Raw genomic sequence first — 14,123 nt, 5'->3', positions numbered from 1 at the left:
ACAACTAATAATATAAAAATAAAAATAAACACAAACTAATGATAATAATAATAATAATAAAGTACCAACAATATAAAACGAATGATAATATTAAAATTAATAACTATAATGATAAAGCTCACTGGAGAAACTATATGAACACATTAAATAAATATTCATCAGACTCCACCTGTCTGTCTCTTACTCTGTCTCTGTCTCTCTACCTGTCTGTCTCTCCTGTATGTCTTACCTGATAGTCTCTGTCTTCAGCTTGATTCTTGATTATAGGGTTAATAAAACGTCCTCATGTCTTCTTTTTCTTCTTAAAGTTTTCCACCCGGAACTCTCTACTCCTCCGTCTGGTCGTCTTCTTCTTTCTCTTCTCAGTTTTTATTCTTTTGCCTTTTCCTCTTAATCTCTTTCTGCTCTTCCTCCCTCCCCCTCTTCTTCACTGGTAAACCTCTCAGAGCTCAACTGTCTGTCTCTCTCTCTCTGTCTCTGTCGCTCTCTCTCTCTCTGTCTCTCTCTGTCTCTCTCTCTCTCTCTCTCTCTCTCTCTCTCTGTCTCTCTCTCTCTCTCTCTTTCTCTCTCTCTCTCTCTGTCTCTCTCTATCGCTCTGTTAGTTTGAGGTCTGGTATGGTCTCACTGCAGGATGCTAGTGGTCTAGGCTGGGGTAGTGGGCTCCTGGTTGGTGGGTGGACATTGAGGCTCTGAAGCTGGTTATTACGTAATACGAAGCATTAAAGAGATCAGATGGTAGTAATAGTTCATATTTACGTTACTTGGTCAGATTCTTTTTTGTTAGTTGTTTTTTTTTGCTTTTGTTATGAATGTTTTCTCTTCCTGTATTTCACTATATGAATTTAAAGAGTTATTCCACCAGCAGGTTATTTTTTATTGAAAACTCTTATTCACTGAAACACCAATAAATAACATCAGAAAACTAGTGTTCGTAAAATGAGGACTTAATAAGTCTTAGCTCTGATAGTAGTGGCTTCATGTGATTTATCTGGTAACATTTCAATATTTAAATCTGTAACTAAACTATATGCTTCATGAAATAATTTTTAGTGAAATCAGAAATAACAAATCAAACCCTTTAGAATCTATTTCCCAAACCTATATGAAGATAATTATTATGTTCATTATGTTACAAACGAAATGTTATTCAAATAAATCCAGACGTTAAACTCTGACGTCATTTAGTGTTGACGAAAAAACGGAGAAGAACCTGTGACGTCATATCTGAGCGCCAGCGGCAGCAAACACAGAAAAGATGGCGGACGTGGTGAACGTCGGTGTGAATCTGGACGCTTTCTCTCACGCGATCAGCGGCATCCAGGCGCTCCGCTCCAGCGTGAGCCGCGTGTTCGAGTCCCTGAAGGACGGCATGAAGAACCGGGAGACGCTGGAGGGCCGAGAGAAGAACTTTATATCCGAATTCCAGGACCACCTGCAGGCAGTCAACAGAGACCTGAAGTGAGTCTTCCACACCAGACTCGGGTAGACACCAGACTTAGACAGACACTAGACTGTGACCCGGCTTAGACGCTAGACTGTGACCCGGCTTAGACGCTAGACTGTGACGCGGGTTAGACGCTAGACTGTGACCCGGCTTAGACGCTAGACTGTGACCCGGCTTAGACGCTAGACTGTGACCCGGGTTAGACACCAGACTGTGACGCGGGTTAGACGCCAGACTGTGACGCGGGTTAGACGCTAGACTGTGACCCGGGTTAGACGCTAGACTGTGACCCGGGTTAGACGCTAGACTGTGACGCGGGTTAGACGCTAGACTGTGACCCGGCTTAGACGCTAGACTGTGACCCGGCTTAGACGCTAGACTGTGACCCGGCTTAGACGCTAGACTGTGACCCGGCTTAGACGCTAGACTGTGACCCGGCTTAGACGCTAGACTGTGACCCGGCTTAGACGCTAGACTGTGACGCGGGTTAGACGCTAGACTGTGACGCGGGTTAGACGCTAGACTGTGACGCGGGTTAGACGCTAGACTGTGACGCGGGTTAGACGCTAGACTGTGACGCGGGTTAGACGCTAGACTGTGACGCGGCTTAGACGCTAGACTGTGACGCGGCTTAGACGCTAGACTGTGACCCGGGTTAGACGCTAGACTGTGACGCGGGTTAGACGCTAGACTGTGACGTGTAATATTTTACTCCTTTATTGAACTTTCTGCCTCCCCCGTCTCTCTGTCTGTCTGTCTGTCTGTCTGTCTGTCTGTCTGTCTGTCTCTCTGCCTGTCTGTCTCTCTGTCTGTCTCTCTGTCTGTCTGTCTCTGTCTCCACCTCTCTGTCGCCACCTCTCTGTCTCTCTGTCTCCACCTCTCTGTCTCCACCTGTCTGTCTCTCTGTCTCCACCTCTCTGTCTCTCTGTCTCCACCTGTCTGTCTCTCTGTCTCCACCTCTCTGTCGCCACCTGTCTGTCTCCACCTCTCCGCCTCTCTGTCTCTCTGTCTCCACCTCTCCGCCTCTCTGTCTCCGCCTCTCTGTCTCCACCTCTCTGTCTCCACCTGTCTGTCTCTCTGTCTCCACCTCTCTGTCACTCTGTCTCCACCTCTCTGTCTCTCTGTCTCCACCTGTCTGTCTCTCTGTCTCCACCTCACTGTCTCCACCTCTCTGTCTCTCTGTCTCCACCTCTCTGTCTCCACCTGTCTGTCTCTCTGTCTCCACCTCTCTGTCTCCACCTGTCTGTCTCTCTGTCTCCACCTCTCTGTCTCCACCTCTGTCTCTCTGTCTCCACCTGTCTGTCTCTCTGTCTCCACCTCTCTGTCTCCACCTCTCTGTCTCCACCTCTCTGTCTCCACCTCTCTGTCTCCACCTGTCTGTCTCTCTGTCGCCACCTGTCTGTCTCTCTGTCTCCACCTCTCTGTCGCCACCTGTCTGTCTCTCTGTCGCCACCTGTCTGTCTCTCTGTCTCCACCTGTCTGTCTCCACCTCTCCGCCTCTCTGTCTCCGCCTCTGTCTCCACCTCTCTGTCTCCACCTGTCTGTCTCTCTGTCTCCACCTGTCTGTCTCTCAGTGAGTTGGAGCGTCTCAGTGGTCTGGTCGGTCGTCCCTCAGAGTCTCATCCTCTCCATAACAGCGGCCTTCTCAGTCTGGATCCAGTTCAGGACAAAACCCCGTTATACTCTCAGCTGCTACAAGCCTACAAGTGGTCCAACAAGGTAAACGAGCTAACATGCTAATGTGTTAGCTCACCTGTACTCCTTGATGCAGATGATTGTAAACCTGATATCTCAGTGTTGTGAGAACTATTATTATTAATCCTATAAAACAGAAATAATGTTTGATGACTTTTTAATAACAAACATTAACAGACAACAAGTCTTCTTACATTGCTATCTCGCTGGATTTCTTTAGTTTTAACAGCAAAACATCAAATGTACTCGTTGGCAGACTCTGCTGATATCTTCATTTCACCGATAGTTTCTCAATCTTACATTTGATATCATTGTTCTCTTCAGTGACTGTAAGAAACACACTACAGACTCGCACTGTTGTGAGGTCATCACTTGCTGTTTCCTCTATCAGGATGAAGTGTGATAGATGTCATGTGTACAGAATGAACAACATAACACGGTTACAACACATTCAATGACAGGAAGTATTCATATAAGCAGAATAAAGATGGAAACATTACGACCACTATAAGTAACAGCAGCAGTGGGTATAGTAGAACAATGACAATAAAATAGGTAATGGTATCAGTAATAGTAATGTGACTAATGTGTCAGCAGGACCACGGTCCAGATAGAACCAGGATCCATTAAAACCTGTAAGGAGAGAAAGAACAAAGTTAGTAATGTACATGAATTCATACAGAAGGAGAGAGAGAAGAGGAGTGAGGAGCTCAGTTTGTCCTAGGAAGTCCTCTAGTAGTCTAGGTCTATAGCGGTGTTGGGAACGTAGAGGGGCGTGTTTGGGTTATCAGCATTTAAGAGACTGAATTCTTGACATCAATAGAATTATTAATGTAAGTAACAATTATTCATGATTATTAATAACAACGGGGCACCACCCTGTAAACAGGGACTAATAACCAAACGATAAACTAAGTCTCATAATTAGTGGCCACTCGTAATGTCAATAGTCGGGTGCGACTACACATTCGAAGTGACAGTGAAGGGTTAAGTTCGTACACGGGCCACTACATCCAGTTCTTATTACCCACATATGCACAACTAATCACAAACGACTGCTCTTTAAAATACAACAGAATTTATTAAATCAAAATAATAAGTGATCAGATCAATTAATATCACAATCAACAAACGCTATCATACAATTTTATGTGCCTAATATCTAAACAAATGAATAAAATGGGTGAGGATATATGTAATACAAGTGTGTGTGTGAAAAGGAAGGGGGGTCTTAAAGCTACAGCTAAAGACTACAAAGATGGCGGCGTCGAGTGACGCAGACAAAAAGGGGGGGGCCTTAAAGAGCTATAGCTAAAACCTACCACCAGATGGCGGAGTCGAGTGACCTAGACAAAATGGCGGAGGGGCCTTCAGCTGTATGTGATCACGTGTGTTGGAACAAATAGGTGAGAGTTTCACCCACAATCCGGAGTTCTATGTGTATGCAAGTTACGGAAAACAAGAGGAATAATGGTGGTCGGTGGTGGAAGAGGTTTTGGTCTTCCTGGTACCGTGGCGTGTACACGAAGGTGGGGAGTGGATCACGGGAGGATGCGCTTCTCGCGGGCCAAGGCCTTAACTCAGAATAGTACGTGGTCTGTTTCGTCCAGCGAAATGGCACGTGCGTGCTGAGATGAGTGGGGGGTTGAGGTCGATCGGGTCCTCTGTGTTTCTTCTTAGAGGCCGGACGGAAGTCCAGAGCGAAGAGATCGATTTTGGCTGCGTTGGTGCTTATAAGCGGGTCTCTGCGCACAGCGGGAGACGGCTTGTCGGCCAATGAAACGTCCGTCTCAGCTGTGGCCGAAGACTGGAGGTGTGGTCATCTCCCGAGGGGGCAAGGATCAGATCCGAGGTCAGCTTGTGACGAGGGGAGGCCCATGTGAGTGACTCGACCAGCCAGGAGATGGCGCCAGACCCCAACAGCGGCATACTAGGGCTGGTCCAAGGCAAACCTGAACCAGCCCTAACTATGAACCTGAACCGGCCCCAACTATAAACCTGAACCGGCCCAAACTATAAACCTGAACCGGCCCCAACTATAAACCTGAACCGGCCCAAACTATTATAATAATAATAATAATAATAATAATAAATCAATTTTCTATAGCGCTTTTCAAGACACCCAAAGACGCTTTACAGGGCTGAGACATACAAACACAAAAACAAAAAAAAGAATAACTGGAGAAGTTTCACTGAATGGGTCATGTAGGGGAGGGTAGGGTGCAGGGGTTAGCAGGTGAAGGAGAGGTTGAAGAGGTGGGTTTTGAGGGCTTGTTTGAATGATTGTAGGGAGGGAGCCTCACGGATGTGGATGGGGAGGGCGTTCCAGAGGGGAGGTGCAGAGGCTGAGAAGGCCCTGTCACCCCAGGTCCGGCGCTTGGTCCTGATGGTCTTCAGAGTGTTACTATAAACCTGAGCCAGCCCTAACTATAAACCTGAACCAGCCCCAACTATAAACCTGAACCAGCCCCAACTATGAACCTGAACCAGCCCCAACTATAAACCTGAACCAGCCCTAACTATAAACCTGAACCAGCCCCAACTATAAACCTGAACCAGCCCTAACTATAAACCTGAACCAGCCCCAACTATGAACCTGAACCAGCCCTAACTATAAACCTGAACCAGCCCCAACTATAAACCTGAACCAGCCCTAACTATAAACCTGAACCAGCCCCAACTATGAACCTGAACCAGCCCTAACTATAAACCTGAACCAGCCCCAACTATAAACCTGAACCAGCCCTAACTATAAACCTGAACCAGCCCCAACTATAAACCTGAACCAGCCCTAACTATAAACCTGAACCAGCCCCAACTATAAACCTGAACCAGCCCCAACTATAAACCTGAACCAGCCCTAACTATAAACCTGAACCAGCCCCAACTATAAACCTGAACCAGCCCCAACTATAAACCTGAACCAGCCCCAACTATGAACCTGAACCAGCCCCAACTATAAACCTGAACCAGCCCTAACTATAAACCTGAACCAGCCCCAACTATAAACCTGAACCAGCCCTAACTATAAACCTGAACCAGCCCCAACTATAAACCTGAACCAGCCCTAACTATAAACCTGAACCAGCCCCAACTATGAACCTGAACCAGCCCTAACTATAAACCTGAACCAGCCCCAACTATGAACCTGAACCGGCCCCAACTATGAACCTGAACCGGCCCTAACTATAAACCTGAAACAGCCCTAACTATAAACCTGAACCAGCCCCAACTATGAACCTGAACCGGCCCCAACTATAAACCTGAACCAGCCCCAACTATGAACCTGAGCCGGCCCTAACTATTTTATTGGTTTATTTGAACGGGACAGAGCACATTAATAAAAACATTTCTGCAAATGTGCCAGAGTTAGCCAAAAGGCTATTTTTCATCTGTAGTCCCAAGAGGCAGCTGTTACACAATAAACCTAAAAACAATGTAAGATTAAAGTTAAAAGGTTAAACAATATTGACACAACAATGCGTGGACAAACAATGACAAAAAGTGAGAATAACTGTTAAAACATGGACTAACAACAGTATTATGCTGTAGTTGTTTAGACACTAAAAAACATCCACGTCAGAGGCACAAAACATAAAAGCATACAGAGTATGTGAAATACATAAATCACTCGGACACAGATAAACAACAATAAAAGACAAGCATGCAGGTAGGTGACGGACGACCGGCATTTTAAAGAAAGACAGAAAGGTGACAACAGACAGATGGAGGGAAGTTCAACACAGACAGAGAAAGAGTTACAATCTAGTGCTGACAGAGCTGAGTACTACTGACCGTTTCTGTAAGTGAGATTTAAATGACCTGTGTGTGTGTGTGTGGTTCTAATGGTCACTGGGATGGAGTTCCATTGTAGTGCAGCTTGTACTGAACATGCAGAATGACTGAAAGCACTTTTCCTGAGTGGGACAATGTGATCCCCTCTTGCTGCTCCTCTTGGAGCCGATATCCAGTTGATCTTGTGATCACAAATTGTTTAAGCGGAGGAGAGGTGAAGCCATGTATAGTCTTCTACATGAGACAGACATTCACATATTTAATCATGTTCTCCCAACTAAACAAGTTATATTTTGTGAGTATAGGGCAATGATGTAAACGAACAGATTTTTTATCAAGGATTTTGAGTGTGCGTTTATACAATGACTGTAGTGGTTTCAGAGTCGTGGTGCTGGCCTGTGACCAGGTTGTGAAACAGTAAGTGATGTGGGAAACGACCACAGCAAGCATGTATGTCTTAGCTGCCTCTGTTGACATGTAGTTTCGTGTGAACCTGAAATTTGAGAGATTCAATTTGACCCGGTTACAGACCTTTTTCACCTGAGATTTGAATGACAATTTGGAATCAAAAAGTACTCCGAGATACTTGTAGCCAGGTACAACCCGTAGCCTCTCCCCAGATACAAAACCATCCGGCTCTACACTACCACAGTTTGTTTTGGTAAAAAACAAACACACTGTTTTGGATACGTTTAGTTGTAAACAGCTTTGCTTTAACCATGCAGTTACATGAACCATGGAGTTAGTGAGTTCATTTGCTACCATGCAAGTAAATCACAGTGTCATCTGCATACATTTGGATGTTGGTGTCAGGGAATGCTGATGGCAGATCATTGATATATAGAGAGAACAGCAGTGGGCCCAGGACAGATCCTTGTGGAAAGAAGAAAGAAAGAAAGGATACTTTCTTGATCCCGGAAGGGAAATTTGTCTTTGCATTTGACTTATCCCTGTATATAGGGAGCAGTGGGCTGCCAATGACAGGCGCCCGGGGAGCCGGGGGTTCAGTGTATTGCTTAGGTACACTTCGAAACGTCCCAGCCGAGGATCGAACCGTTGACCTTCCGGTTACCAGATGACCCTCTTAACCCAGTGCGCCACGGTCGCCCACAGGCGTCGTGGGACGCCTGTGGACAAGTGTGGGGCGGTAGATTGATAGTTCTGTATTTGGACATACCGGTACTGTGATCTATTTAGCAAATATGATTCAATCCATTTCAGTGTACCTGAGGAGAAATTGTAGCCATGCAATTTAGACAAAAGAATGCTATGGTTAACAGTGTCAAATGCCTTCTTGAGATCAAGAAACACAACTCCAACAACTCCCCCTTTGTCCATTAGAAATTAGATTATTTTTCTGTGAAGAAACAGGTGCTGTCTCACTAGAATAATTGGCTCCGAAGCCGAATTGCATTGGGTGAAGGGCAAAAGAACTGGTATTCAAATGGCAGATTATTTGCTCAGCTACCAACTTCTCTGCAACTTTTGATATTGTTTGCAGGATACTGATGGGTCTGTAATTACAGGTAGAAAGGGGATCTCCATCTTTGAATACTGGAACAACAGCAGCCGACTTCCAAACACTGGGAAACATGCTCTGAGAGGTTGATGATTTTGCTGATGGGATCTGTTAGTGTTGTGTTAAATTCTTTGAGCATAACTGTATCCATACCAAATACATCCTTTGCTTTGGAAGGTTTAAGAGACCTGATTATTCTTGTGACCTCCGATTGAGTGACATTTCTTATGCTGAAGGTCGGCTCCAATGAATTTACTCTACAGTCGTGTGTTTTCTCAGAGAAACATTTAGCAATCGCAGCTACAGAATCAATGAAATGGTGATTGAAAGCTGTTGCTATTTCCGCTGGGTTATTTGACAGCTTTCCATTTATGTTAAGTTGCTGCAGCTTCCTTACTTTGTTGAAATGTCCCGTTAGCTTGTGTAACTGATCCCAGATCATTTTAGTATTACCTCTTGCCTTTTCTGTTATAGTCAGGAAAAAATCTAACTATGAACCTGAGCTGGCCCGAACTACAAGAGTTATCAAAGAGGAAAGTCTTAAGCCTACTCTTAAATGTGATGAGGGTTTCTGCCCCCCGGACTGAAACTGGAAGCTGGTTCCACAGAAGAGGAGCTTAAAAACTGAAGGTTCTGGTTCTTGTTCTACTCTTTAAGACTCTAGGAACCACAAGTAACCCTGAATTCAGGGAGCACAGCTCTCTAGTAGGATAACAAGATACTATAAGTCTTAAGTTCTTCTTTAAAATATGATGGTGTCTGACCAATTAGGGCTTAGTAGGTAAGTAAAAGGGTTTTAAATTATATTCTTTATTTTACAGGGAGCCAGTGCAGAGAAGCTAATACAGGAGTAATATGATCTCTCCTCTTAGTTCTTGTTAGTACACGAGCTGCAGCATTCTGGATCAGCTGGAGAGATTTAAGAGACTTATTAGAGCAGCCTGAAAATAAGGAATCACAGTAATCTAGTCTGGAGGTAAAAAATGTATGAACTCATGTTTCTGCATCTCTTTGAGACAGGAAGTGTTTTAGGTGAACGGTTTTATCTGGAAGTTAAAGGACAAATCCTGATCAAAGGTAACTCAGAGATTCTTTACGATGCTGCGGGATGTCATCTGGAGAAACTATATCATTAGATCACTGATGTCGGAGGTGGGCCTAGTAGAATAACTTCAGGTTAGGCTGAATTTAACATCAGGAAGTTGCAGGTCATCCAGGTTTTTATGTCGTTAAGACTGCTTGAAGTTTAGAAAACTGGTTGGTTTCATCCTGATCGATAGATATAATTGAGTATCATCTGCAAGACAATGAACGTTTTCTGATAATATTGTCTAAATGAAGCACACACAGCAGATCCAAAGTTAGTCAAAACTATTTGATCTCACAGACAGTATATGATGATGGTGATATTTGTGTATCTGTTTGTATTTATGTATGTGTGTGTGTAGTTGCAGTACCACGCTGGTTTGGCCTCCAGTTTGTTGAATCAACAATCACTCAAACGATCGGCCAATCAAATGGGAGCTTCAGCCAAGAGACGACCCAAAGTCCAACCCAGTACTCTGGTACTACCTCCTCAGTGAGTACTTCAGCGACGCATGCGTTGTTATAAACTGTGTTATAAACAGTGTTATACAGTAACAGTGTTGTGAACAGTGTTATAAATAGTAACTGTTATAATCTGTTATAAACAGTGTTATCTGTTATGAATAGTGTTATGAACTGTTATAAAGAGTAAAAAAGACTTGAATCATCACTTCTCTGTCATCTACCTGTTGGGATCTGTATCTATATACTGTAATACTTTCTGTTACAGTATTGTAATACTTTCTGTTACAGTACTGTAATACTCTGTTCCTCGGTGTACAGGTATGTGGATGATGTCATCTCTCGGATCGGCAGGATGTTTCCTGATATGACCATCGAGCTGTTCAGACCCAATGGGACGTCTGCTGTACTGCTGGTAATACATTATGTGAACCCTCTCTACTCTAACGGGTGTGTTTAGACCAGGTTAGGGGTGACCGTGGCGCACTGGATTAAGAGGGTTGTCTGGGAACCGGAAGGTCAACGGTTCGATCCCCGACTGGGACGTGTCACGTGTCGAAGTGTACCTGAGCAATATACTGAACCCCCGGCTCCCCGGGCGCTGTATGTGTAAAAATGTATATGACAATAAAATCCTAACTTTGGTTAACGGGTGTATTTCAGACCAGGTTAACGGGTGTGTCTCCCTCTCAGGTGACCCTGGGGAAGGTGTTGAAGGCGATCGTCGTCATGCGTTCCCTGTTCATTGATAGAACCGTCGTACGAGGATACAACGAAAATGTTTACAATGAGGATGGAAAGGTGGGACAAGGTCAAAGGTCAAATTTACCTGACCGGTAACCCTTGATACCTGTGTATCTCCATATTCACTTGTCTGTCTTCCTCAGCTGGACATCTGGACCAAGTCTCAGTACCAGGTGTTCCAAAAGGTAAGATTCCCCCATGAACTCCTGAACACCTGAACTGAGTGTGCAGCGCTCTGACTGGTTGTGTTGTTGCTAGGTAACTGACCACGCCTCCACCGCCCTGCTACACTACCAGCTGCCTCAGATGCCCGACGTGGTGGTCAGGTCCTTTATGGTGAGACATCTACCTGTCTGTCTGTCTGTGGTCGGGTCCTTTATGGTGAGATATCTACCTGTCTGTCTCTCTGTAGACCTGGTTGCAGAGCTACATTAAACTCTTCCTGTCTGTCTCTCTGTAGACCTGGTTGCGGAGCTACATTAAACTCTTCCTGTCTGTCTCTCTGTAGACCTGGTTGCAGAGCGACATTAAACTCTACCTGTCTGTCTCTCTGTAGACCTGGTTGCAGAGCGACATTAAACTCTACCTGTCTGTCTCTCTGTAGACCTGGTTGCGGAGCTACATTAAACTCTTCCTGTCTGTCTCTCTGTAGACCTGGTTGCAGAGCGACATTAAACTCTACCTGTCTGTCTCTCTGTAGACCTGGTTGCAGAGCTACATTAAACTCTTCCTGTCTGTCTCGCTGTAGACCTGGTTGCAGAGCTACATTAAACTCTACCTGTCTGTCTCTCTGTAGACCTGGTTGCGGAGCTACATTAAACTCTACCTGTCTGTCTCTCTGTAGACCTGGTTGCGGAGCTACATTAAACTCTTCCTGTCTGTCTCTCTGTAGACCTGGTTGCGGAGCTACATTAAACTCTACCTGTCTGTCTCTCTGTAGACCTGGTTGCGGAGCTACATTAAACTCTACCTGTCTGTCTCTCTGTAGACCTGGTTGCGGAGCTACATTAAACTCTTCCTGTCTGTCTCTCTGTAGACCTGGTTGCGGAGCTACATTAAACTCTACCTGTCTGTCTCTCTGTAGACCTGGTTGCGGAGCTACATTAAACTCTACCTGTCTGTCTCTCTGTAGACCTGGTTGCGGAGCTACATTAAACTCTTCCTGTCTGTCTCTCTGTAGACCTGGTTGCGGAGCTACATTAAACTCTACCTGTCTGTCTCTCTGTAGACCTGGTTGCGGAGCTACATTAAACTCTACCTGTCTGTCTCTCTGTAGACCTGGTTGCGGAGCTACATTAAACTCTACCTGTCTGTCTCTCTGTAGACCTGGTTGCGGAGCTACATTAAACTCTACCTGTCTGTCTCTCTGTAGACCTGGTTGCGGAGCTACATTAAACTCTTCCAGTCTTCCTGTCAGCGCTGTGGTCGTTTCCTGCAGGACGGACTTCCTCCAGCATGGAGGGACTTTAGGACCCTGGAGGCATTTCACGACACCTGTCGCATGTGAAGAATCACTTCCTGTTCATTTGTTTACGGACTAAATTCTTTTTGTACAAACAAGTTTGAATAAAGTTGGATTATAATGTTTTTCATATTTTCAAGTATGATCTTAAAGTTAATTAAAACTTTCACTTGTTGTTATTATCATTAATAATACCTTGTTATACATACTGTCTGCACTCAAATGGATCATTTATGTTTCATAACCATAAAAAACACGATTTTATTAAGATGCTGCTGAATTGCAGCTGATTTCTTTTTTCTATTTCATACAATATTCAATATAAATGTACCACAATTAAACCACAGTAATGTATTTGTATCCAGAGAACAGTCTTTGTACTGATGATTCAGTATGAACTTCACATCGTGTCTCCTGCAGCTGATATTTAAGGAAATACTGTGAGCAACTGTCAGACTGAAGTCCACCTACAGGTGGGAGACTGACCATCTGGTGACCTGGTGCGGTCTGAACAACTTAGAGCTCAACGCTCTAAAGACAGTGGAGATGGTTGTGTATTTCCTCCCCCTATCACCCTGTGTGACTCTCCCTGTGTGACTCCACTTTATCACCCTGTGTGACTCCCCTCTATCACCCTGTGTGACTCCCCTCTATCTCCCTATGTGACTCCCCCTATCACCCTGTGTGACTCCCCTCTATCACCCTGTGTGACTCCCCTCTATCTCCCTATGTGACTCCCCCTATCTCCCTGTGTGACTCCCCTCTATCACCCTGTGTGACTCCCCTCTATCACCCTGTGTGACTCCCCTCTATCTCCCTATGTGACTCCCCCTATCACCCTGTGTGACTCCCCTCTATCTCCCTATGTGACTCCCCCTATCACCCTGTGTGACTCCCCCTATCACCCTGTGTGACTCCCTCTATCACCCTGTGTGACTCCCCCTATCACCCTGTGTGACTCCCCTCTATCACTCTGTGTGACTCCCCTCTATCACCCTGTGTGACTCCCCCTATCACTCTGTGTGACTCCCCCTATCACTCTGTGTGACTCTCTATCACTCTGTGTGACTCCCCTCTATCACTCTGTGTGACTCTATCACTCTGTAACTCCCCTCTATCTCCCTCTGTGACTCGCCTCTATCTCCCTCTGTGACTCCCCTCTCTCTCCCTCTGTGACTCCCCTCTATCACTCTGTGACTCCCCCTATCACTCTGTGTGACTCCCCTCTATCTCCCTCTGTGACTCGCCTCTATCTCCCTCTGTGACTCCCCTCTCTCTCCCTCTGTGACTCCCCTCTATCACTCTGTGACTCCCTCTATCACCCTGTGTGACTCCCCCTATCACCCTGTGTGACTCCCCTCTATCACTCTGTGTGACTCCCCTCTATCACCCTGTGTGACTCCCCCTATCACTCTGTGTGACTCCCCCTATCACTCTGTGTGACTCTCTATCACTCTGTGTGACTCCCCTCTATCACTCTGTGTGACTCTATCACTCTGTAACTCCCCTCTATCTCCCTCTGTGACTCGCCTCTATCTCCCTCTGTGACTCCCCTCTCTCTCCCTCTGTGACTCCCCTCTATCACTCTGTGACTCCCCCTATCACTCTGTGTGACTCCCCTCTATCACCCTCTGTGACTCCCCTCTATCACTCTGTGTGACTCCCCTCTATCACCCTGTGTGACTCCCCCTATCACCCTGTTTGACTCCCCCTATCACCCTGTGTGACTCCCCCTATCACCCTGTGTGACTCCCCCTATCTCCCTGTGTGACTCCCCTCTATCACCCTGTGTGACTCCCCTCTATCTCCCTGTGTGACTCCCCCCATCACCCTGTGTGACTCCCCCCTATCACCCTGTGTGACTCCCCTCTATTACCCTGTGTGACTCCCCTCTATCACCCTGTGTGACTCTCCCT

The 14,123-nt window shown here is 45.7% G+C and overlaps 1 protein-coding gene across 1 annotated transcript; it reads left to right on the top strand.

Moving 5' to 3' along the window:
- The first annotated feature begins 1,246 nt into the window (after nt 1–1,246).
- med27 (mediator complex subunit 27) lies at nt 1,247–12,332 on the top strand. The gene is made up of 8 exons (XM_079270670.1): nt 1,247–1,458; nt 3,019–3,163; nt 9,902–10,032; nt 10,323–10,416; nt 10,695–10,802; nt 10,889–10,930; nt 11,004–11,081; nt 12,118–12,332. The coding sequence occupies exons 1-8, from the start codon at nt 1,256–1,258 to the stop codon at nt 12,250–12,252; spliced, it is 936 nt and encodes a 311-aa protein (XP_079126796.1). The 5' UTR covers nt 1,247–1,255; the 3' UTR covers nt 12,253–12,332.
- Nucleotides 12,333–14,123: the final 1,791 nt, after the last annotated feature.

The sequence above is a fragment of the Melanostigma gelatinosum genome (genome assembly GCF_949748355.1).
Source record: "Melanostigma gelatinosum genome assembly, chromosome: 6".
NCBI classification, from domain to species: Eukaryota; Metazoa; Chordata; class Actinopteri; order Perciformes; family Zoarcidae; genus Melanostigma; species Melanostigma gelatinosum.
The sequence above is the reverse complement of the archived record's forward strand: the minus strand, read 5'-3'. Positions and strand labels throughout refer to the sequence as shown.